Here is a 24,668-nt window from a genome sequence, read left to right as displayed (position 1 = left end):
AAAGGGTTAGTAAAGAGAGCTGTAGTGTACAAAAGGGTTAGTAAGAGAGCTGAAGTATTTAGGGTTAGTAAAGAGAGCTGTAGTGTACAAAAGGGTTAGTAAAGAGCTGAAGTGTACAAAAGGGTTAGTAAGAGAGCTGTAGTGTACAAAAGGGTTAGTAAAGAGAGCTGTAGTGTACAAAAGGGTTAGTAAAGAGAGCTGTAGTGTACAAAAGGGTTAGTAAAGAGAGCTGTAGTGTACAAAAGGGTTAGTAAAGAGCTGTAGTGTACAAAAGGGTTAGTAAGAGAGCTGAAGTGTACAAAAGGGTTAGTAAAGAGAGCTGAAGTGTACAAAAGGGTTAGTAAAGAGAGCTGTAGTGTACAAAAGGGTTAGTAAAGAGAGCTGTAGTGTACAAAAGGGTTAGTAAAGAGCTGTAGTGTACAAAAGGGTTAGTAAAGAGCTGTAGTGTACAAAAGGGTTAGTAAAGAGAGCTGTAGTGTACAAAAGGTTAGTAAAGAGCTGAAGTATTTAGGGTTAGTAAAGAGCTGTAGTGTACAAAAGGGTTAGTAAAGAGCTGTAGTGTACAAAAGGGTTAGTAAAGAGCTGTAGTGTACAAAAGGGTTAGTAAAGAGCTGAAGTATTTAGGGTTAGTAAAGAGAGCTGTAGTGTACAAAAGGGTTAGTAAAGAGCTGTAGTGTACAAAAGGGTTAGTAAAGAGAGCTGAAGTATTTAGGGTTAGTAAAGAGAGCTGAAGTGTTTAGGGTTAGTAAGAGAGCTGAAGTGTACAAAAGGGTTAGTAAGAGAGCTGAAGTATTTAGGGTTAGTAAAGAGAGCTGTAGTGTACAAAAGGGTTAGTAAAGAGAGCTGAAGTGTACAAAAGGGTTAGTAAAGAGAGCTGTAGTGTACAAAAGGGTTAGTAAAGAGAGCTGTAGTGTACAAAAGGGTTAGTAAAGAGCTGTAGTGTACAAAAGGGTTAGTAAAGAGAGCTGAAGTGTACAAAAGGGTTAGTAAAGAGAGCTGTAGTATTTAGGGTTAGTAAAGAGCTGAAGTGTACAAAAGGGTTAGTAAAGAGAGCTGTAGTGTACAAAAGGGTTAGTAAAGAGAGCTGTAGTGTACAAAAGGGTTAGTAAAGAGAGCTGAAGTATTTAGGGTTAGTAAAGAGAGCTGTAGTGTACAAAAGGGTTAGTAAAGAGAGCTGTAGTGTACAAAAGGGTTAGTAAAGAGAGCTGAAGTATTTAGGGTTAGTAAAGAGCTGAAGTGTACAAAAGGGTTAGTAAAGAGAGCTGTAGTGTACAAAAGGGTTAGTAAAGAGAGCTGAAGTGTACAAAAGGGTTAGTAAAGAGAGCTGTAGTGTACAAAAGGGTTAGTAAAGAGAGCTGAAGTATTTAGGGTTAGTAAAGAGCTGAAGTGTACAAAAGGGTTAGTAAAGAGAGCTGTAGTGTACAAAAGGGTTAGTAAAGAGAGCTGAAGTGTACAAAAGGGTTAGTAAAGAGAGCTGAAGTGTACAAAAGGGTTAGTAAGAGAGCTGTAGTGTACAAAAGGGTTAGTAAAGAGAGCTGAAGTGTACAAAAGGGTTAGTAAAGAGAGCTGAAGTGTACAAAAGGGTTAGTAAAGAGAGCTGTAGTGTACAAAAGGGTTAGTAAGAGAGCTGTAGTGTACAAAAGGGTTAGTAAAGAGAGCTGTAGTGTACAAAAGGGTTAGTAAAGAGCTGTAGTGTACAAAAGGGTTAGTAAAGAGCTGTAGTGTACAAAAGGGTTAGTAAAGAGAGCTGTAGTGTACAAAAGGGTTAGTAAAGAGAGCTGAAGTGTACAAAAGGGTTAGTAAAGAGAGCTGTAGTGTACAAAAGGGTTAGTAAAGAGAGCTGAAGTGTACAAAAGGGTTAGTAAAGAGAGCTGAAGTATTTAGGGTTAGTAAAGAGAGCTGAAGTATTTAGGGTTAGTAAAGAGAGCTGTAGTGTACAAAAGGGTTAGTAAGAGAGCTGAAGTATTTAGGGTTAGTAAGAGAGCTGAAGTGTACAAAAGGGTTAGTAAAGAGAGCTGTAGTATTTAGGGTTAGTAAAGAGCTGAAGTGTACAAAAGGGTTAGTAAAGAGAGCTGTAGTGTACAAAAGGGTTAGTAAAGAGAGCTGTAGTGTACAAAAGGGTTAGTAAAGAGAGCTGAAGTATTTAGGGTTAGTAAAGAGCTGAAGTATTTAGGGTTAGTAAAGAGAGCTGAAGTGTACAAAAGGGTTAGTAAAGAGAGCTGTAGTGTACAAAAGGGTTAGTAAAGAGAGCTGAAGTGTACAAAAGGGTTAGTAAAGAGAGCTGAAGTGTACAAAAGGGTTAGTAAAGAGAGCTGAAGTATTTAGGGTTAGTAAAGAGAGCTGTAGTGTACAAAAGGGTTAGTAAAGAGCTGTAGTGTACAAAAGGGTTAGTAAAGAGCTGTAGTGTACAAAAGGGTTAGTAAAGAGAGCTGTAGTGTACAAAAGGGTTAGTAAGAGAGCTGTAGTGTACAAAAGGGTTAGTAAAGAGAGCTGTAGTGTACAAAAGGGTTAGTAAAGAGAGCTGTAGTATTTAGGGTTAGTAAAGAGAGCTGTAGTGTACAAAAGGGTTAGTAAAGAGAGCTGTAGTGTACAAAAGGGTTAGTAAAGAGAGCTGTAGTGTACAAAAGGTTAGTAAAGAGCTGAAGTGTACAAAAGGGTTAGTAAAGAGCTGAAGTATTTAGGGTTAGTAAAGAGAGCTGTAGTGTACAAAAGGGTTAGTAAAGAGCTGTAGTGTACAAAAGGGTTAGTAAAGAGCTGTAGTGTACAAAAGGGTTAGTAAGAGAGCTGTAGTGTACAAAAGGGTTAGTAAAGAGAGCTGTAGTATTTAGGGTTAGTAAAGAGCTGAAGTGTACAAAAGGGTTAGTAAAGAGAGCTGTAGTGTACAAAAGGGTTAGTAAAGAGAGCTGAAGTATTTAGGGTTAGTAAAGAGAGCTGTAGTGTACAAAAGGGTTAGTAAAGAGAGCTGAAGTATTTAGGGTTAGTAAAGAGAGCTGTAGTGTACAAAAGGGTTAGTAAAGAGCTGTAGTGTACAAAAGGGTTAGTAAAGAGCTGTAGTGTACAAAAGGGTTAGTAAAGAGAGCTGTAGTGTACAAAAGGGTTAGTAAAGAGAGCTGAAGTGTACAAAAGGGTTAGTAAAGAGAGCTGAAGTGTACAAAATGGTTAGTAAAGAGAGCTGTAGTGTACAAAAGGGTTAGTAAAGAGAGCTGAAGTGTACAAAAGGGTTAGTAAAGAGAGCTGAAGTATTTAGGGTTAGTAAAGAGAGCTGAAGTATTTAGGGTTAGTAAAGAGAGCTGTAGTGTACAAAAGGGTTAGTAAGAGAGCTGAAGTATTTAGGGTTAGTAAAGAGAGCTGTAGTGTACAAAAGGGTTAGTAAAGAGAGCTGAAGTGTACAAAAGGGTTAGTAAAGAGAGCTGTAGTGTACAAAAGGGTTAGTAAAGAGAGCTGTAGTGTACAAAAGGGTTAGTAAAGAGCTGTAGTGTACAAAAGGGTTAGTAAAGAGAGCTGAAGTATTTAGGGTTAGTAAAGAGAGCTGTAGTGTACAAAAGGGTTAGTAAAGAGCTGAAGTATTTAGGGTTAGTAAAGAGAGCTGTAGTGTACAAAAGGGTTAGTAAAGAGAGCTGAAGTATTTAGGGTTAGTAAAGAGAGCTGTAGTGTACAAAAGGGTTAGTAAAGAGCTGCAGTGTACAAAAGGGTTAGTAAAGAGAGCTGTAGTGTACAAAAGGGTTAGTAAAGAGAGCTGTAGTGTACAAAAGGGTTAGTAAAGAGCTGTAGTGTACAAAAGGGTTAGTAAAGAGAGCTGAAGTATTTAGGGTTAGTAAAGAGAGCTGTAGTGTACAAAAGGGTTAGTAAAGAGAGCTGAAGTGTACAAAAGGGTTAGTAAAGAGAGCTGTAGTGTACAAAAGGGTTAGTAAAGAGAGCTGTAGTGTACAAAAGGGTTAGTAAAGAGAGCTGTAGTGTACAAAAGGGTTAGTAAAGAGCTGTAGTGTACAAAAGGGTTAGTAAAGAGAGCTGAAGTATTTAGGGTTAGTAAAGAGAGCTGTAGTGTACAAAAGGGTTAGTAAAGAGCTGAAGTATTTAGGGTTAGTAAAGAGAGCTGTAGTGTACAAAAGGGTTAGTAAAGAGAGCTGTAGTGTACAAAAGGGTTAGTAAAGAGCTGTAGTGTACAAAAGGGTTAGTAAAGAGAGCTGAAGTATTTAGGGTTAGTAAAGAGAGCTGAAGTGTACAAAAGGGTTAGTAAAGAGAGCTGAAGTGTACAAAAGGGTTAGTAAAGAGAGCTGAAGTGTACAAAAGGGTTAGTAAAGAGAGCTGTAGTGTACAAAAGGGTTAGTAAAGAGAGCTGAAGTGTACAAAAGGGTTAGTAAAGAGAGCTGTAGTGTACAAAAGGGTTAGTAAAGAGAGCTGTAGTGTACAAAAGGGTTAGTAAAGAGAGCTGTAGTGTACAAAAGGGTTAGTAAAGAGCTGTAGTGTACAAAAGGGTTAGTAAAGAGAGCTGTAGTGTACAAAAGGGTTAGTAAAGAGAGCTGTAGTGTACAAAAGGGTTAGTAAAGAGAGCTGTAGTGTACAAAAGGGTTAGAAAAGAGCTGAAGTGTACAAAAGGGTTAGTAAAGAGCTGTAGTGTACAAAAGGGTTAGTAAAGAGAGCTGAAGTGTACAAAAGGGTTAGTAAAGAGAGCTGTAGTGTACAAAAGGGTTAGTAAAGAGAGCTGAAGTGTACAAAAGGGTTAGTAAAGAGAGCTGTAGTGTACAAAAGGGTTAGTAAAGAGAGCTGAAGTATTTAGGGTTAGTAAGAGAGCTGTAGTGTACAAAAGGGTTAGTAAAGAGAGCTGTAGTGTACAAAAGGGTTAGTAAGAGAGCTGAAGTATTTAGGGTTAGTAAAGAGAGCTGTAGTGTACAAAAGGGTTAGTAAAGAGCTGAAGTGTACAAAAGGGTTAGTAAGAGAGCTGTAGTGTACAAAAGGGTTAGTAAAGAGAGCTGTAGTGTACAAAAGGGTTAGTAAAGAGAGCTGTAGTGTACAAAAGGGTTAGTAAAGAGAGCTGAAGTATTTAGGGTTAGTAAAGAGCTGAAGTGTACAAAAGGGTTAGTAAAGAGAGCTGAAGTGTACAAAAGGGTTAGTAAAGAGAGCTGTAGTGTACAAAAGGGTTAATAAAGAGAGCTGAAGTGTACAAAAGGGTTAGTAAAGAGAGCTGTAGTGTACAAAAGGGTTAGTAAAGAGCTGTAGTGTACAAAAGGGTTAGTAAAGAGAGCTGAAGTATTTAGGGTTAGTAAAGAGAGCTGTAGTGTACAAAAGGGTTAGTAAAGAGCTGAAGTATTTAGGGTTAGTAAAGAGAGCTGTAGTGTACAAAAGGGTTAGTAAGAGAGCTGAAGTATTTAGGGTTAGTAAAGAGAGCTGTAGTGTACAAAAGGGTTAGTAAAGAGCTGAAGTGTACAAAAGGGTTAGTAAGAGAGCTGTAGTGTACAAAAGGGTTAGTAAAGAGAGCTGTAGTGTACAAAAGGGTTAGTAAAGAGAGCTGAAGTATTTAGGGTTAGTAAAGAGCTGTAGTGTACAAAAGGGTTAGTAAAGAGAGCTGAAGTGTACAAAAGGGTTAGTAAAGAGAGCTGTAGTGTACAAAAGGGTTAGTAAAGAGCTGTAGTGTACAAAAGGGTTAGTAAAGAGAGCTGAAGTATTTAGGGTTAGTAAAGAGAGCTGTAGTGTACAAAAGGGTTAGTAAAGAGCTGAAGTATTTAGGGTTAGTAAAGAGAGCTGTAGTGTACAAAAGGGTTAGTAAAGAGCTGAAGTGTACAAAAGGGTTAGTAAAGAGAGCTGAAGTATTTAGGGTTAGTAAAGAGAGCTGTAGTGTACAAAAGGGTTAGTAAAGAGAGCTGTAGTGTACAAAAGGGTTAGTAAAGAGAGCTGTAGTATTTAGGGTTAGTAAGAGAGCTGTAGTATTTAGGGTTAGTAAAGAGCTGTAGTGTACAAAAGGGTTAGTAAAGAGAGCTGAAGTGTACAAAAGGGTTAGTAAAGAGAGCTGAAGTGTACAAAAGGGTTAGTAAAGAGAGCTGTAGTGTACAAAAGGGTTAGTAAAGAGAGCTGTAGTGTACAAAAGGGTTAGTAAAGAGAGCTGTAGTGTACAAAAGGGTTAGTAAAGAGAGCTGTAGTATTTAGGGTTAGTAAGAGAGCTGTAGTATTTAGGGTTAGTAAAGAGCTGTAGTGTACAAAAGGGTTAGTAAAGAGAGCTGAAGTGTACAAAAGGGTTAGTAAAGAGAGCTGAAGTGTACAAAAGGGTTAGTAAAGAGAGCTGAAGTGTACAAAAGGGTTAGTAAAGAGAGCTGTAGTGTACAAAAGGGTTAGTAAAGAGAGCTGTAGTGTACAAAAGGGTTAGTAAAGAGCTGTAGTGTACAAAAGGGTTAGTAAAGAGAGCTGTAGTGTACAAAAGGGTTAGTAAAGAGAGCTGAAGTATTTAGGGTTAGTAAAGAGAGCTGTATTGTACAAAAGGGTTAGTAAAGAGCTGTAGTATTTAGGGTTAGTAAAGAGAGCTGTAGTGTACAAAAGGGTTAGTAAAGAGAGCTGTAGTGTACAAAAGGGTTAGTAAGAGAGCTGAAGTATTTAGGGTTAGTAAAGAGAGCTGTAGTGTACAAAAGGGTTAGTAAAGAGCTGAAGTGTACAAAAGGGTTAGTAAGAGAGCTGTAGTGTACAAAAGGGTTAGTAAAGAGAGCTGTAGTGTACAAAAGGGTTAGTAAAGAGAGCTGTAGTGTACAAAAGGGTTAGTAAAGAGAGCTGTAGTGTACAAAAGGGTTAGTAAAGAGAGCTGTAGTGTACAAAAGGGTTAGTAAAGAGCTGTAGTGTACAAAAGGGTTAGTAAGAGAGCTGAAGTGTACAAAAGGGTTAGTAAAGAGAGCTGAAGTGTACAAAAGGGTTAGTAAAGAGCTGTAGTGTACAAAAGGGTTAGTAAAGAGAGCTGTAGTGTACAAAAGGGTTAGTAAAGAGAGCTGTAGTGTACAAAAGGGTTAGTAAAGAGCTGTAGTGTACAAAAGGGTTAGTAAAGAGCTGTAGTGTACAAAAGGGTTAGTAAAGAGAGCTGTAGTGTACAAAAGGTTAGTAAAGAGCTGAAGTATTTAGGGTTAGTAAAGAGCTGTAGTGTACAAAAGGGTTAGTAAAGAGCTGTAGTGTACAAAAGGGTTAGTAAAGAGCTGTAGTGTACAAAAGGGTTAGTAAAGAGCTGAAGTATTTAGGGTTAGTAAAGAGAGCTGTAGTGTACAAAAGGGTTAGTAAAGAGCTGTAGTGTACAAAAGGGTTAGTAAAGAGAGCTGAAGTATTTAGGGTTAGTAAAGAGAGCTGAAGTGTTTAGGGTTAGTAAGAGAGCTGAAGTGTACAAAAGGGTTAGTAAGAGAGCTGAAGTATTTAGGGTTAGTAAAGAGAGCTGTAGTGTACAAAAGGGTTAGTAAAGTGAGCTGAAGTGTACAAAAGGGTTAGTAAAGAGAGCTGTAGTGTACAAAAGGGTTAGTAAAGAGAGCTGTAGTGTACAAAAGGGTTAGTAAAGAGAGCTGAAGTATTTAGGGTTAGTAAAGAGAGCTGAAGTATTTAGGGTTAGTAAAGAGAGCTGTAGTGTACAAAAGGGTTAGTAAAGAGAGCTGTAGTGTACAAAAGGGTTAGTAAAGAGAGCTGTAGTGTACAAAAGGTTAGTAAAGAGCTGAAGTATTTAGGGTTAGTAAAGAGAGCTGAAGTGTACAAAAGGGTTAGTAAAGAGCTGTAGTGTACAAAAGGGTTAGTAAAGAGAGCTGAAGTATTTAGGGTTAGTAAAGAGAGCTGTAGTGTACAAAAGGGTTAGTAAAGAGAGCTGAAGTGTACAAAAGGGTTAGTAAAGAGAGCTGTAGTGTACAAAAGGGTTAGTAAAGAGAGCTGTAGTGTACAAAAGGGTTAGTAAGAGAGCTGAAGTGTACAAAAGGGTTAGTAAAGAGAGCTGTAGTGTACAAAAGGGTTAGTAAAGAGCTGTAGTGTACAAAAGGGTTAGTAAGAGAGCTGTAGTGTACAAAAGGGTTAGTAAAGAGAGCTGAAGTATTTAGGGTTAGTAAAGAGAGCTGTAGTGTACAAAAGGGTTAGTAAAGAGAGCTGAAGTATTTAGGGTTAGTAAAGAGCTGAAGTATTTAGGGTTAGTAAAGAGAGCTGAAGTGTACAAAAGGGTTAGTAAAGAGAGCTGTAGTGTACAAAAGGGTTAGTAAAGAGAGCTGAAGTATTTAGGGTTAGTAAAGAGAGCTGTAGTGTACAAAAGGGTTAGTAAGAGAGCTGAAGTGTACAAAAGGGTTAGTAAAGAGAGCTGTAGTGTACAAAAGGGTTAGTAAGAGAGCTGAAGTATTTAGGGTTAGTAAAGAGCTGTAGTGTACAAAAGGGTTAGTAAAGAGAGCTGAAGTGTACAAAAGGGTTAGTAAAGAGAGCTGTAGTGTACAAAAGGGTTAGTAAAGAGAGCTGAAGTGTACAAAAGGGTTAGTAAAGAGAGCTGTAGTGTACAAAAGGGTTAGTAAAGAGAGCTGTAGTGTACAAAAGGGTTAGTAAGAGAGCTGAAGTGTACAAAAGGGTTAGTAAAGAGAGCTGAAGTATTTAGGGTTAGTAAAGAGCTGAAGTATTTAGGGTTAGTAAAGAGAGCTGAAGTATTTAGGGTTAGTAAAGAGCTGAAGTATTTAGGGTTAGTAAAGAGAGCTGTAGTGTACAAAAGGGTTAGTAAAGAGAGCTGAAGTATTTAGGGTTAGTAAAGAGAGCTGTAGTGTACAAAAGGGTTAGTAAAGAGAGCTGTAGTGTACAAAAGGGTTAGTAAAGAGCTGAAGTATTTAGGGTTAGTAAAGAGAGCTGTAGTGTACAAAAGGGTTAGTAAAGAGAGCTGAAGTGTACAAAAGGGTTAGTAAAGAGAGCTGTAGTGTACAAAAGGGTTAGTAAAGAGAGCTGTAGTGTACAAAAGGGTTAGTAAAGAGAGCTGAAGTATTTAGGGTTAGTAAAGAGAGCTGTAGTGTACAAAAGGGTAGTAAGAGAGCTGCAGTGTACAAAAGGGTTAGTAAGAGAGCTGTAGTATTTAGGGTTAGTAAGAGAGCTGTAGTGTACAAAAGGGTTAGTAAAGAGAGCTGAAGTATTTAGGGTTAGTAAAGAGAGCTGTAGTGTACAAAAGGGTTAGTAAAGAGCTGAAGTATTTAGGGTTAGTAAAGAGAGCTGTAGTGTACAAAAGGGTTAGTAAAGAGAGCTGTAGTGTACAAAAGGGTTAGTAAAGAGAGCTGTAGTGTACAAAAGGGTTAGTAAAGAGCTGTAGTGTACAAAAGGGTTAGTAAAGAGAGCTGTAGTGTACAAAAGGTTAGTAAAGAGCTGAAGTATTTAGGGTTAGTAAAGAGAGCTGTAGTGTACAAAAGGGTTAGTAAAGAGCTGAAGTGTACAAAAGGGTTAGTAAAGAGAGCTGAAGTATTTAGGGTTAGTAAAGAGAGCTGTAGTGTACAAAAGGGTTAGTAAAGAGAGCTGTAGTGTACAAAAGGGTTAGTAAAGAGCTGAAGTGTACAAAAGGGTTAGTAAAGAGCTGTAGTGTACAAAAGGGTTAGTAAAGAGCTGTAGTGTACAAAAGGTTAGTAAAGAGCTGAAGTGTACAAAAGGGTTAGTAAAGAGAGCTGTAGTGTACAAAAGGGTTAGTAAAGAGAGCTGTAGTGTACAAAAGGGTTAGTAAAGAGCTGAAGTGTACAAAAGGGTTAGTAAAGAGAGCTGTAGTGTACAAAAGGGTTAGTAAAGAGAGCTGTAGTGTACAAAAGGGTTAGTAAAGAGAGCTGTAGTGTACAAAAGGGTTAGTAAAGAGAGCTGTAGTGTACAAAAGGGTTAGTAAAGAGAGCTGAAGTGTACAAAAGGGTTAGTAAAGAGAGCTGAAGTGTACAAAAGGGTTAGTAAAGAGCTGTAGTATTTAGGGTTAGTAAAGAGAGCTGAAGTGTACAAAAGGGTTAGTAAAGAGAGCTGTAGTGTACAAAAGGGTTAGTAAAGAGAGCTGAAGTGTACAAAAGGGTTAGTAAAGAGAGCTGAAGTGTACAAAAGGGTTAGAAAAGAGCTGTAGTGTACAAAAGGGTTAGTAAAGAGCTGTAGTGTACAAAAGGGTTAGTAAAGAGCTGTAGTGTACAAAAGGGTTAGTAAAGAGAGCTGAAGTGTACAAAAGGGTTAGTAAAGAGAGCTGTAGTATTTAGGGTTAGTAAAGAGCTGTAGTGTACAAAAGGGTTAGTAAAGAGCTGTAGTGTACAAAAGGGTTAGTAAAGAGAGCTGTAGTGTACAAAAGGGTTAGTAAAGAGAGCTGAAGTATTTAGGGTTAGTAAAGAGAGCTGAAGTGTACAAAAGGGTTAGTAAAGAGAGCTGTAGTGTACAAAAGGGTTAGTAAAGAGCTGTAGTGTACAAAAGGGTTAGTAAGAGAGCTGAAGTATTTAGGGTTAGTAAAGAGAGCTGTAGTGTACAAAAGGGTTAGTAAAGAGAGCTGAAGTGTACAAAAGGGTTAGTAAAGAGAGCTGTAGTGTACAAAAGGGTTAGTAAAGAGAGCTGTAGTGTACAAAAGGGTTAGTAAGAGAGCTGAAGTGTACAAAAGGGTTAGTAAAGAGAGCTGTAGTGTACAAAAGGGTTAGTAAAGAGCTGTAGTGTACAAAAGGGTTAGTAAGAGAGCTGTAGTGTACAAAAGGGTTAGTAAAGAGAGCTGAAGTATTTAGGGTTAGTAAAGAGAGCTGTAGTGTACAAAAGGGTTAGTAAGAGAGCTGAAGTGTACAAAAGGGTTAGTAAAGAGAGCTGTAGTGTACAAAAGGGTTAGTAAAGAGAGCTGAAGTATTTAGGGTTAGTAAAGAGCTGAAGTATTTAGGGTTAGTAAAGAGAGCTGAAGTGTACAAAAGGGTTAGTAAAGAGAGCTGTAGTGTACAAAAGGGTTAGTAAAGAGAGCTGAAGTATTTAGGGTTAGTAAAGAGAGCTGTAGTGTACAAAAGGGTTAGTAAGAGAGCTGAAGTGTACAAAAGGGTTAGTAAAGAGAGCTGTAGTGTACAAAAGGGTTAGTAAAGAGAGCTGAAGTGTACAAAAGGGTTAGTAAAGAGAGCTGTAGTGTACAAAAGGGTTAGTAAGAGAGCTGAAGTGTACAAAAGGGTTAGTAAAGAGAGCTGTAGTGTACAAAAGGGTTAGTAAGAGAGCTGAAGTATTTAGGGTTAGTAAAGAGCTGTAGTGTACAAAAGGGTTAGTAAAGAGAGCTGAAGTGTACAAAAGGGTTAGTAAAGAGAGCTGTAGTGTACAAAAGGGTTAGTAAAGAGAGCTGAAGTGTACAAAAGGGTTAGTAAAGAGAGCTGTAGTGTACAAAAGGGTTAGTAAAGAGAGCTGTAGTGTACAAAAGGGTTAGTAAGAGAGCTGAAGTGTACAAAAGGGTTAGTAAAGAGAGCTGAAGTATTTAGGGTTAGTAAAGAGCTGAAGTATTTAGGGTTAGTAAAGAGAGCTGAAGTATTTAGGGTTAGTAAAGAGCTGAAGTATTTAGGGTTAGTAAAGAGAGCTGTAGTGTACAAAAGGGTTAGTAAAGAGAGCTGAAGTATTTAGGGTTAGTAAAGAGAGCTGTAGTGTACAAAAGGGTTAGTAAAGAGAGCTGTAGTGTACAAAAGGGTTAGTAAAGAGCTGAAGTATTTAGGGTTAGTAAAGAGAGCTGTAGTGTACAAAAGGGTTAGTAAAGAGAGCTGAAGTGTACAAAAGGGTTAGTAAAGAGAGCTGTAGTGTACAAAAGGGTTAGTAAAGAGAGCTGTAGTGTACAAAAGGGTTAGTAAAGAGAGCTGAAGTATTTAGGGTTAGTAAAGAGAGCTGTAGTGTACAAAAGGGTAGTAAGAGAGCTGCAGTGTACAAAAGGGTTAGTAAGAGAGCTGTAGTGTACAAAAGGGTAGTAAGAGAGCTGCAGTGTACAAAAGGGTTAGTAAGAGAGCTGTAGTATTTAGGGTTAGTAAGAGAGCTGTAGTGTACAAAAGGGTTAGTAAAGAGAGCTGTAGTGTACAAAAGGGTTAGTAAAGAGCTGTAGTGTACAAAAGGGTTAGTAAAGAGAGCTGTAGTGTACAAAAGGTTAGTAAAGAGCTGAAGTATTTAGGGTTAGTAAAGAGAGCTGTAGTGTACAAAAGGGTTAGTAAAGAGCTGAAGTGTACAAAAGGGTTAGTAAAGAGAGCTGAAGTATTTAGGGTTAGTAAAGAGAGCTGTAGTGTACAAAAGGGTTAGTAAAGAGAGCTGTAGTGTACAAAAGGGTTAGTAAAGAGCTGAAGTGTACAAAAGGGTTAGTAAAGAGCTGTAGTGTACAAAAGGGTTAGTAAAGAGCTGTAGTGTACAAAAGGTTAGTAAAGAGCTGAAGTGTACAAAAGGGTTAGTAAAGAGAGCTGTAGTGTACAAAAGGGTTAGTAAAGAGAGCTGTAGTGTACAAAAGGGTTAGTAAAGAGCTGAAGTGTACAAAAGGGTTAGTAAAGAGAGCTGTAGTGTACAAAAGGGTTAGTAAAGAGAGCTGTAGTGTACAAAAGGGTTAGTAAAGAGAGCTGTAGTGTACAAAAGGGTTAGTAAAGAGAGCTGAAGTGTACAAAAGGGTTAGTAAAGAGAGCTGAAGTGTACAAAAGGGTTAGTAAAGAGCTGTAGTATTTAGGGTTAGTAAAGAGAGCTGAAGTGTACAAAAGGGTTAGTAAAGAGAGCTGTAGTGTACAAAAGGGTTAGTAAAGAGAGCTGAAGTGTACAAAAGGGTTAGTAAAGAGAGCTGAAGTGTACAAAAGGGTTAGAAAAGAGCTGTAGTGTACAAAAGGGTTAGTAAAGAGCTGTAGTGTACAAAAGGGTTAGTAAAGAGCTGTAGTGTACAAAAGGGTTAGTAAAGAGAGCTGAAGTGTACAAAAGGGTTAGTAAAGAGAGCTGTAGTATTTAGGGTTAGTAAAGAGCTGTAGTGTACAAAAGGGTTAGTAAAGAGCTGTAGTGTACAAAAGGGTTAGTAAAGAGAGCTGTAGTGTACAAAAGGGTTAGTAAAGAGAGCTGAAGTATTTAGGGTTAGTAAAGAGAGCTGAAGTGTACAAAAGGGTTAGTAAAGAGAGCTGTAGTGTACAAAAGGGTTAGTAAAGAGCTGTAGTGTACAAAAGGGTTAGTAAGAGAGCTGAAGTATTTAGGGTTAGTAAAGAGCTGTAGTGTACAAAAGGGTTAGTAAAGAGAGCTGTAGTATTTAGGGTTAGTAAAGAGAGCTGTAGTGTACAAAAGGGTTAGTAAAGAGAGCTGAAGTATTTAGGGTTAGTAAAGAGAGCTGTAGTGTACAAAAGGGTTAGTAAAGAGAGCTGTAGTGTACAAAAGGGTTAGTAAAGAGAGCTGTAGTGTACAAAAGGGTTAGTAAAGAGCTGTAGTGTACAAAAGGGTTAGTAAAGAGAGCTGTAGTGTACAAAAGGGTTAGTAAAGAGAGCTGAAGTATTTAGGGTTAGTAAAGAGAGCTGTAGTGTACAAAAGGGTTAGTAAAGAGAGCTGTAGTGTACAAAAGGGTTAGTAAAGAGCTGAAGTGTACAAAAGGGTTAGTAAAGAGAGCTGAAGTATTTAGGGTTAGTAAAGAGCTGAAGTATTTAGGGTTAGTAAAGAGAGCTGTAGTGTACAAAAGGGTTAGTAAGAGAGCTGAAGTGTACAAAAGGGTTAGTAAAGAGAGCTGAAGTATTTAGGGTTAGTAAAGAGCTGAAGTATTTAGGGTTAGTAAAGAGCTGAAGTATTTAGGGTTAGTAAAGAGAGCTGTAGTGTACAAAAGGGTTAGTAAGAGAGCTGAAGTGTACAAAAGGGTTAGTAAAGAGAGCTGAAGTATTTAGGGTTAGTAAAGAGCTGAAGTATTTAGGGTTAGTAAAGAGAGCTGTAGTGTACAAAAGGGTTAGTAAGAGAGCTGAAGTGTACAAAAGGGTTAGTAAAGAGAGCTGAAGTGTACAAAAGGGTTAGTAAAGAGCTGTAGTGTACAAAAGGGTTAGTAAGAGAGCTGAAGTATTTAGGGTTAGTAAGAGAGCTGAAGTGTACAAAAGGGTTAGTAAAGAGAGCTGAAGTATTTAGGGTTAGTAAGAGAGCTGTAGTGTACAAAAGGGTTAGTAAAGAGCTGTAGTGTACAAAAGGGTTAGTAAAGAGAGCTGTAGTGTACAAAAGGGTTAGTAAAGAGCTGAAGTGTACAAAAGGGTTAGTAAAGAGAGCTGAAGTATTTAGGGTTAGTAAGAGAGCTGTAGTGTACAAAAGGGTTAGTAAAGAGCTGTAGTGTACAAAAGGGTTAGTAAAGAGAGCTGTAGTGTACAAAAGGGTTAGAAAAGAGAGCTGTAGTGTACAAAAGGGTTAGTAAAGAGAGCTGTAGTGTACAAAAGGGTTAGTAAAGAGCTGTAGTGTACAAAAGGGTTAGTAAAGAGAGCTGTAGTGTACAAAAGGGTTAGTAAAGAGCTGAAGTGTACAAAAGGGTTAGTAAAGAGAGCTGTAGTGTACAAAAGGGTTAGTAAAGAGCTGTAGTGTACAAAAGGGTTAGTAAAGAGAGCTGAAGTATTTAGGGTTAGTAAAGAGAGCTGTAGTGTACAAAAGGGTTAGTAAGAGAGCTGAAGTGTACAAAAGGGTTAGTAAAGAGAGCTGAAGTGTACAAAAGGGTTAGTAAAGAGCTGAAGTGTACAAAAGGGTTAGTAAAGAGAGCTGAAGTGTACAAAAGGGTTAGTAAAGAGAGCTGAAGTATTTAGGGTTAGTAAAGAGAGCTGTAGTGTACAAAAGGGTTAGTAAGAGAGCTGAAGTGTACAAAAGGGTTAGTAAAGAGAGCTGAAGTGTACAAAAGGGTTAGTAAAGAGAGCTGAAGTGTACAAAAGGGTTAGTAAAGAGCTGTAGTGTACAAAAGGGTTAGTAAGAGAGCTGAAGTATTTAGGGTTAGTAAGAGAGCTGAAGTGTACAAAAGGGTTAGTAAAGAGAGCTGAAGTATTTAGGGTTAGTAAGAGAGCTGTAGTGTACAAAAGGGTTAGTAAAGAGCTGTAGTGTACAAAAGGGTTAGTAAAGAGCTGAAGTGTACAAAAGGGTTAGTAAAGAGAGCTGTAGTGTACAAAAGGGTTAGTAAAGAGAGCTGTAGTGTACAAAAGGGTTAGTAAAGAGAGCTGTAGTGTACAAAAGGGTTAGTAAAGAGAGCTGTAGTGTACAAAAGGGTTAGTAAAGAGAGCTGTAGTGTACAAAAGGGTTAGTAAAGAGAGCTGAAGTGTACAAAAGGGTTAGTAAAGAGAGCTGAAGTGTACAAAAGGGTTAGTAAAGAGCTGTAGTATTTAGGGTTAGTAAAGAGAGCTGAAGTGTACAAAAGGGTTAGTAAAGAGAGCTGTAGTGTACAAAAGGGTTAGTAAAGAGAGCTGTAGTGTACAAAAGGGTTAGTAAAGAGAGCTGAAGTGTACAAAAGGGTTAGTAAAGAGAGCTGAAGTGTACAAAAGGGTTAGAAAAGAGCTGTAGTGTACAAAAGGGTTAGTAAAGAGCTGTAGTGTACAAAAGGGTTAGTAAAGAGCTGTAGTGTACAAAAGGGTTAGTAAAGAGAGCTGAAGTGTACAAAAGGGTTAGTAAAGAGAGCTGTAGTATTTAGGGTTAGTAAAGAGCTGTAGTGTACAAAAGGGTTAGTAAAGAGCTGTAGTGTACAAAAGGGTTAGTAAAGAGAGCTGTAGTGTACAAAAGGGTTAGTAAAGAGAGCTGAAGTATTTAGGGTTAGTAAAGAGAGCTGAAGTGTACAAAAGGGTTAGTAAAGAGAGCTGTAGTGTACAAAAGGGTTAGTAAAGAGCTGTAGTGTACAAAAGGGTTAGTAAGAGAGCTGAAGTATTTAGGGTTAGTAAAGAGAGCTGTAGTGTACAAAAGGGTTAGTAAAGAGAGCTGAAGTATTTAGGGTTAGTAAAGAGAGCTGTAGTGTACAAAAGGGTTAGTAAAGAGAGCTGTAGTGTACAAAAGGGTTAGTAAAGAGCTGTAGTGTACAAAAGGGTTAGTAAAGAGAGCTGTAGTGTACAAAAGGGTTAGTAAGAGAGCTGAAGTATTTAGGGTTAGTAAAGAGAGCTGAAGTGTACAAAAGGGTTAGTAAAGAGAGCTGTAGTGTACAAAAGGGTTAGTAAAGAGCTGAAGTGTACAAAAGGGTTAGTAAAGAGAGCTGAAGTATTTAGGGTTAGTAAAGAGCTGAAGTATTTAGGGTTAGTAAAGAGAGCTGTAGTGTACAAAAGGGTTAGTAAGAGAGCTGAAGTGTACAAAAGGGTTAGTAAAGAGAGCTGAAGTATTTAGGGTTAGTAAAGAGCTGAAGTATTTAGGGTTAGTAAAGAGCTGAAGTATTTAGGGTTAGTAAAGAGAGCTGTAGTGTACAAAAGGGTTAGTAAAGAGCTGTAGTGTACAAAAGGGTTAGTAAGAGAGCTGAAGTGTACAAAAGGGTTAGTAAAGAGAGCTGAAGTATTTAGGGTTAGTAAAGAGCTGAAGTATTTAGGGTTAGTAAAGAGAGCTGTAGTGTACAAAAGGGTTAGTAAGAGAGCTGAAGTGTACAAAAGGGTTAGTAAAGAGAGCTGAAGTGTACAAAAGGGTTAGTAAAGAGCTGTAGTGTACAAAAGGGTTAGTAAAGAGAGCTGTAGTGTACAAAAGGGTTAGTAAAGAGCTGTAGTGTACAAAAGGGTTAGTAAAGAGAGCTGAAGTATTTAGGGTTAGTAAGAGAGCTGAAGTGTACAAAAGGGTTAGTAAAGAGAGCTGAAGTATTTAGGGTTAGTAAGAGAGCTGTAGTGTACAAAAGGGTTAGTAAAGAGCTGTAGTGTACAAAAGGGTTAGTAAAGAGAGCTGTAGTGTACAAAAGGGTTAGTAAAGAGCTGAAGTGTACAAAAGGGTTAGTAAAGAGAGCTGAAGTATTTAGGGTTAGTAAGAGAGCTGTAGTGTACAAAAGGGTTAGTAAAGAGCTGTAGTGTACAAAAGGGTTAGTAAAGAGAGCTGTAGTGTACAAAAGGGTTAGTAAAGAGAGCTGAAGTGTACAAAAGGGTTAGAAAAGAGAGCTGTAGTGTACAAAAGGGTTAGTAAAGAGAGCTGTAGTGTACAAAAGGGTTAGTAAAGAGCTGTAGTGTACAAAAGGGTTAGTAAAGAGAGCTGTAGTGTACAAAAGGGTTAGTAAAGAGCTGTAGTGTACAAAAGGGTTAGTAAAGAGAGCTGAAGTATTTAGGGTTAGTAAAGAGAGCTGTAGTGTACAAAAGGGTTAGTAAAGAGAGCTGAAGTGTACAAAAGGGTTAGTAAAGAGCTGAAGTGTACAAAAGGGTTAGTAAAGAGAGCTGAAGTGTACAAAAGGGTTAGTAAAGAGAGCTGAAGTATTTAGGGTTAGTAAAGAGCTGAAGTATTTAGGGTTAGTAAAGAGAGCTGTAGTGTACAAAAGGGTTAGTAAGAGAGCTGAAGTGTACAAAAGGGTTAGTAAAGAGAGCTGAAGTGTACAAAAGGGTTAGTAAAGAGAGCTGAAGTGTACAAAAGGGTTAGTAAAGAGCTGTAGTGTACAAAAGGGTTAGTAAGAGAGCTGAAGTATTTAGGGTTAGTAAGAGAGCTGTAGTGTACAAAAGGGTTAGTAAAGAGCTGTAGTGTACAAAAGGGTTAGTAAAGAGCTGTAGTGTACAAAAGGGTTAGTAAAGAGCTGAAGTGTACAAAAGGGTTAGTAAAGAGAGCTGTAGTGTACAAAAGGGTTAGTAAAGAGAGCTGTAGTGTACAAAAGGGTTAGTAAAGAGCTGAAGTGTACAAAAGGGTTAGTAAAGAGCTGTAGTGTACAAAAGGGTTAGTAAAGAGAGCTGAAGTATTTAGGGTTAGTAAAGAGAGCTGTAGTGTACAAAAGGTTAGTAAAGAGCTGAAGTATTTAGGGTTAGTAAAGAGAGCTGTAGTGTACAAAAGGGTTAGTAAAGAGCTGAAGTATTTAGGGTTAGTAAAGAGAGCTGTAGTGTACAAAAGGGTTAGTAAAGAGAGCTGAAGTGTACAAAAGGGTTAGTAAAGAGAGCTGTAGTGTACAAAAGGGTTAGTAAAGAGCTGAAGTATTTAGGGTTAGTAAAGAGAGCTGTAGTGTACAAAAGGGTTAGTAAAGAGAGCTGTAGTGTACAAAAGGGTTAGTAAAGAGAGCTGTAGTGTACAAAAGGGTTAGTAAAGAGAGCTGAAGTGTACAAAAGGGTTAGTAGAGAGCTGTAGTGTACAAAAGGGTTAGTAAAGAGAGCTGAAGTGTACAAAAGGGTTAGTAAAGAGAGCTGTAGTGTACAAAAGGGTTAGTAAAGAGCTGAAGTGTACAAAAGGGTTAGTAAAGAGAGCTGAAGTATTTAGGGTTAGTAAAGAGAGCTGTAGTGTACAAAAGGGTTAGTAAAGAGAGCTGTAGTGTACAAAAGGGTTAGTAAAGAGAGCTGTAGTGTACAAAAGGGTTAGTAAAGAGAGCTGTAGTGTACAAAAGGGTTAGTAAAGAGAGCTGTAGTGTACAAAAGGGTTAGTAAAGAGCTGTAGTGTTTAGGGTTAGTAAAGAGAGCTGTAGTGTACAAAAGGGTTAGTAAAGAGAGCTGTAGTGTACAAAAGGGTTAGTTAAGAGAGCTGTAGTGTACAAAAGGGTTAGTAAAGAGAGCTGTAGTGTACAAAAGGGTTAGTAAAGAGAGCTGTAGTGTACAAAAGGGTTAGTAAAGAGAGCTGTAGTGTACAAAAGGGTTAGTAAAGAGCTGTAGTGTTTAGGGTTAGTAAAGAGAGCTGTAGTGTACAAAAGGGTTAGTAAAGAGCTGTAGTGTACAAAAGGGTTAGTAAAGAGCTGTAGTATTTAGGGTTAGTAAAGAGAGCTGTAGTGTACAAAAGGGTTAGTAAAGAGCTGTAGTATTTAGGGTTAGTAAAGAGAGCTGTAGTGTACAAAAGGGTTAGTAAAGAGCTGAAGTGTACAAAAGGGTTAGAAAAGAGAGCTGTAGTGTACAAAAGGGTTAGTAAAGAGCTGTAGTGTACAAAAGGGTTAGTAAAGAGAGCTGAAGTGTACAAAAGGGTTAGTAAAGAGAGCTGTAGTATTTAGGGTTAGTAAAGAGAGCTGTAGTGTACAAAAGGGTTAGTAAAGAGAGCTGTAGTGTACAAAAGGGTTAGTAAAGAGAGCTGTAGTGTACAAAAGGGTTAGTAAAGAGAGCTGTAGTGTACAAAAGGGTTAGTAAAGAGAGCTGTAGTGTACAAAAGGGTTAGTAAAGAGAGCTGAAGTGTACAAAAGGGTTAGTAAAGAGAGCTGAAGTGTACAAAAGGGTTAGTAAAGAGAGCTGAAGTATTTAGGGTTAGTAAAGAGAGCTGTAGTGTACAAAAGGGTTAGTAAAGAGAGCTGAAGTATTTAGGGTTAGTAAAGAGAGCTGTAGTGTACAAAAGGGTTAGTAAGAGAGCTGAAGTGTACAAAAGGGTTAGTAAAGAGAGCTGAAGTATTTAGGGTTAGTAAAGAGAGCTGTAGTGTACAAAAGGGTTAGTAAGAGAGCTGTAGTGTACAAAAGGGTTAGTAAAGAGCTGTAGTGTACAAAAGGGTTAGTAAAGAGAGCTGTAGTGTACAAAAGGGTTAGTAAAGAGAGCTGTAGTGTACAAAAGGGTTAGTAAAGAGAGCTGAAGTATTTAGGGTTAGTAAGAGAGCTGAAGTGTACAAAAGGGTTAGTAAAGAGAGCTGTAGTGTACAAAAGGGTTAGTAAAGAGAGCTGAAGTGTACAAAAGGGTTAGTAAAGAGAGCTGTAGTATTTAGGGTTAGTAAGAGAGCTGTAGTGTACAAAAGGGTTAGTAAAAAGCTGTTTGTGCAGTCAGAGCATTTCCTAACTACTCTTCCAGTCGCCACCATCTTGAGAGAGGAAAGTCCGTACAAGTCGATTACCGAACTCTCCTCCTTTTGTGTCCATTAACAATAACAGCGACTTATCCCTATCTTATTCCCTGTTGTCCTTTAACAACAATGGGCTGTTCAGATTTGTTATTCTGAAACATCAACATCTAAACCAGAATTACTCAGCCATGGCGTTAAAGCAGCACTAAAGAACTTTTGCTCTCGGGGTCCAGTGTTCCTACCCGCCACAGCAAACTTGCTTAGTGATATATTATAAGCTATTCAACCTCCTCAAAGTGCGGCGGAAGTGCCGTTCACCCTATTAAGATTTATAAATGATTTATAAATTAAGATTTATTAAGATTTATAAATGATTTATAAATGATACAAATGATTTTGGAAATGTTATTTTAGGGTAAAAAAACTCTTTAGGGAAGCCTTTAATTGTGCTCATGATCTGTGTTGTAACACATAAAAAGCACCTAGCTACTTGACATATATTATATATTTATTCCACTGCTTGGTTGAATTTCCCATTGTCCTACGTAATTTAGAACGACCATTAACCGTATGTTATCTGCACACCTATGAAGTAGATCCATTTTTTGGCCGTATCACACTTGTATATTAATTCGCCAAACTCGTTGTGAAGTTTAAATGAACTGTCACGTTGCATCCGAGCTGTAAAATGCAGACGTTCAGAACATTGCAACATTGTAGCATATGATGGAGGTGGCTTTTAGCTAGATGGATGACGGCAGGCTAAGTAAAGTAGCGATGTTTCAAAGCTGAAGTTCATCAGAATCTTGGGATACGCCCGCTTGACAACGGGAGAGATAGAACTAACGACTGGCCTTTGACCATAGCAACCATCCATTTAGAACTAGTAACGGCAGTTTGTCCTGTGAGTTGAGAAATTAGTTGATATGTGTCGGAAGAAATTAGTTCTACAAACAAGACAGTTTTAGCGATTAAAACGTTTAAATTGTAACAGGAAATGAACACAACGCAAGTGGCAACAGTGGAATAAGCGGGATAATGGACTCCACGGTGGTCTGTTCACAGAAGTTAATGCACTACGAGGTTTAAACGAGGTCCGCTTCGTGTCGGGGCCGTTTTACAACCTCGACCCTGCATTAACTTCTGTGAACAGACCACCGTGTCGTCCATTATCCCTTACATATATATATATATATATATATATATATGGCTGTATAATGTGTGCATGATGGATAGTTTGGCTATGTGTGGTACTGTAGTCCTTCTTCAACTCCCTTTAATTAAGGTCCCCCCAACTGCCTCCCTCTGCTTATTTACCCTCCTTGCGCTACTGCAACTGTGGCACAAGAATTTCGCTATACTGCAAAGTATATGTGACAATAAAACTTGAAACTTGACATGTTAAAAAGGTTGAAAAGTACCTTACCTAAGATGAAAAGCGTCATTCTTCCACTGTACTGCGACAGCCTCCCAAACACATAGGAGAACAAGGACCCGGTGACCCCAAAGCAGATCATGACATAACCAACTACATGGATTCCTAAGGCACATGTTACATAATTCTGCAGACACAAAAGAAGAAGCTTTTGAAAAATCCACATAACGGCACCAATAAACACCTAAAATCTGAACCTTAGTATAAAAAACGAAATCCTCGTCGCCTTATTGTAACGTAGGTGTGTGGACATGGTGGAGCAGTGTTAGTATCGTTGCCTGACAATTGGTTGTCCCGGGTTGGAATCTCAATCCCAAGTCCGTTCTGCTCTGGACAAAAGCATCTGCTTAATATCAGTCACTTTACTTGACATTATGTGTATATTTAACTCCACCAAAGAGGTTATGTTTTTGATGTGGTTTGTCTGTGAGCAGGATTACACAAAAAAAAATATCAAAACTGGACATAAAGTTGTAGCATAGACCAGGAACAAACCTATTAAATTCTTGAGCGGCTCCAACTCACAATTATTTAGTTTCACTTTGCTAATGTGGCATGTTACTTACAGCATTCGACCTTGGCGGAGATCTGCCCTCTCAGAGTACCCTTAGTTTTTTAATGGTTTTCTAGAATAAGTGGCGTTGGACAGAATGATACTTCTTGAAGTCCATGAGCTCAGGGCGACTCTCAAGTGTTGTTTTTAATTTGTACTGTACCTTTGTATAATCCGCGCTCAGGAAGCCGAGTTCCAGTCCAATGTATGATGTCACTGGTATGAGGAGAACTTGCCGCTTGTCTTTTAATTGTCTGAATGTGGCTAAGAGTGTGCTGCAAAATGTTTCTGTCTGCTGACTCTTTGCCTCTGGTGTAATTTTTCTGTCAATATTATCCAGGAATACAGCAACCAGCAACATCGCCAAAACACCCACGCCTATAGAACAACAACAGCTGAAGTTATTGTATGCTCCACAAACGTCAGTAATCTGTGGAAATAATACTAGAAAAAACTAGCACATTCAATTTAGTGAAACCTCAAATTTCCACCTTCCACATTATAAACCTGTTACTGTGCATGTTTGGGTACATTTGTCCAGTCATGTCATGCTGGCCTACCTACATAACAGCCCAAGAGTGTGTACACCAGTCTGTCGTTTGGCCTGGTGGTGGAATTTCCAGAAGAAACATCGGGGGCACCACAGCTGTCCACTCCACAGAACAGTAAATCATCACCTGTGCTGTTCACTAAAGAAAGAAAAAAAACTTTGACCTTGACCTTATGACCCTGTCAGCATGAAATTGCTAAGGCCAAGAAATAGTCGATGTGATTAGACAACAGTGGAGACATACATTTAAAGAATTTAACTATTTTTTTCACCGCATGAACAGACACCTTAATTCATACCCATAATCTTAAACAGTATCACAGTGCTCTCAGTGTGACATTTTTGCTGTATTTTGATATTGATATTGATATTGTATTCTTTTTTTACTTCAGAGCGTGGCCGTGTAAAGGGTCATTTGTATGTCAGCAGCATGACATCATAAAGTTAACAATAGTATGTTCACAATAGTGCGTAGAACTGCCATGAAATCTCAGGGGAAAATTTGCGATAAAACCTTTTGGTTGAAGTGCCTTAAAAGAATCCCTGTTTACGGGGTGGGGCTCATAGTGTGTTTACTTTACTACTTGTACATGTTATCTGAAGCAACGTTTGAATTTTGCCTGAAAGATGGTTGTGCAAATGTGAGTGTTATTTTGAATGTGTTTTGAGAAAAATGGCAAAGTGAATCGGAAACTGTGGCTTAGCACAGAACAAACTGCAATACATCGTCAATAGAAATCATGCTTGTAAAGTGTACGCCACATGACTAATTAAATATCACCTGTTATGGGATCCTGTCCAAAAACCAGAGAGGACAGGAGGTTTCCCCACACTGCAGAGGACTGGTAGAGGAGATACAAAATCCCAAAGTACTGGTTGATCACATCTTGACTCTTCTTGTTTTCTTGGACTGCATGCAGTCCTCCACTGATGGTTAAGTAGGTGCTTGTGGCCGCCCACAGCGGAGACTCCCCCAACCCCACAATCACTGAGCTGGGCATCAGGGTTGCCCTGGAAGAGAGGACTGCTTTGCTATTCTGGCTTATTTGTCATCCGGGCACCTGAGACTATGGCTCAAATATGACAACGCACAGTATTTTACACTAAACATTTTGAGAAACTGACTGCCAACAGCCATCAACAACAAAAAAACGGTAACTACCTTGGAGGATAGATCATATAATAAGTGATCTTTGGATGGTGATGTGTGTAACACCATTTATTGTAAGTTTATTAACTAAGTTTAGCTGTTTATTAGCCTTCAGTCGTTGATTCTTGATACTTCATAATGCCAATTTACCCTGTTGCAACATTTTATGAACATTTATAAGCCTAGCAGGTGTGTTGCACTTCATATCAATTATTAACAATTCAAAACTTACCAGCTTGGATAAAAATTCCCTACGGTGTACACCACATTGCATGCCATCCCAGCAAAGATGGTCCATTTGCATCCCAGGTACCTGATGGCTGTTGGGGTGATGAACATGGAGGACAGGATGATGGAGGAAAAGGTCACGCTGTTGGAGGCCAGACCCATGCCTTCATCAGCATTCAGGCTGCTCTGTAGCAAACGCAAAACATGGGCACCTCATGTGTGTTCTAGGGATGCAACAATAATTCTGTCATTCCTTCAGTCTCCTTATTTCGGTCTCCTTATTTTTACCTGTCACAGGCCGACCCTACAGTATATTGAAATAAAAGGCTCAATGTGTTAAACACAGTCTTACCTGCAGATTGAGCAGACTTCCAGTAGCAGTGAATAAAAGCAAAAATCCAAATGAAACCACCACAACATTTTTCATGTGCCGCCCCATTTTAACAGATTATCAGCCTGGTTCTCTGGTCCGCCGTAACTATTGTGAGCAAAGTAACTGTGCTTGCTGTGATTTATTGCAGTGGTGAACCTTTGTCCCCATTGTCAAGATTAAAGGCATAGTCCTTCGATGATTCCAATAGTCCATTTCACCAGTATTGCCACGGCAATACTACATTTCATTGTAGTAGGCCTATTGCCTGGCAATACTAGTTTTCAGACATCACCTAAGTAAACATCACCTAAGTAAACATCACACTCAGTAAACATCACAAGCTGCTGCTGCACTGCACGCTTATCATCATGACATTGGTGAACAGTACAGTGTTTTCCCCAACGCAATCTACTGTCTGTCACTGCCGCGAGAGATCATTCATTTTCACTGGGGGCGTGCCCTGCCGTAGCCTAGAATAGTCGCACCCTAGCGGCAGCAAATATCAAAGTCAAAGTCAAAGTCAAAGTCAGCTTTATTGTCAATTTCTTCACATGTTCCAGACATACAAAGAGATCGAAATTACGTTTCTCACTATCCCACGGTGAAGACAAGACATATTTTACCAATTTAAGTCCACAGACAAA

At 38.6% G+C, this 24,668-nt stretch overlaps 1 protein-coding gene across 1 annotated transcript in view; it reads right to left on the bottom strand.

Moving 5' to 3' along the window:
- LOC121712315 (protein unc-93 homolog A-like) overlaps positions 1 to 24,521 on the bottom strand; it is a 38,715-nt gene extending 14,194 nt beyond the window's left edge. Inside the window, exons 1-6 of the mRNA XM_042096458.1 lie at positions 24,004 to 24,521; positions 23,656 to 23,837; positions 23,055 to 23,284; positions 22,284 to 22,412; positions 21,887 to 22,101; positions 21,162 to 21,297 (exon numbers count right to left, since the gene is read on the bottom strand). Coding sequence (XP_041952392.1) covers positions 21,162 to 21,297; positions 21,887 to 22,101; positions 22,284 to 22,412; positions 23,055 to 23,284; positions 23,656 to 23,837; positions 24,004 to 24,090 — 979 coding nt within the window. The 5' untranslated portion in view covers positions 24,091 to 24,521. The remainder of the gene's footprint in view (positions 1 to 21,161; positions 21,298 to 21,886; positions 22,102 to 22,283; positions 22,413 to 23,054; positions 23,285 to 23,655; positions 23,838 to 24,003) is intronic.
- Between the last annotated feature and the right edge of the window lie 147 nt (positions 24,522 to 24,668).

Source organism: Alosa sapidissima, chromosome 6 (genome assembly GCF_018492685.1).
Source record: "Alosa sapidissima isolate fAloSap1 chromosome 6, fAloSap1.pri, whole genome shotgun sequence".
In the NCBI taxonomy this organism is placed as follows: Eukaryota; Metazoa; Chordata; class Actinopteri; order Clupeiformes; family Clupeidae; genus Alosa; species Alosa sapidissima.
This window is presented reverse-complemented; position numbering and strand designations above follow the sequence as displayed.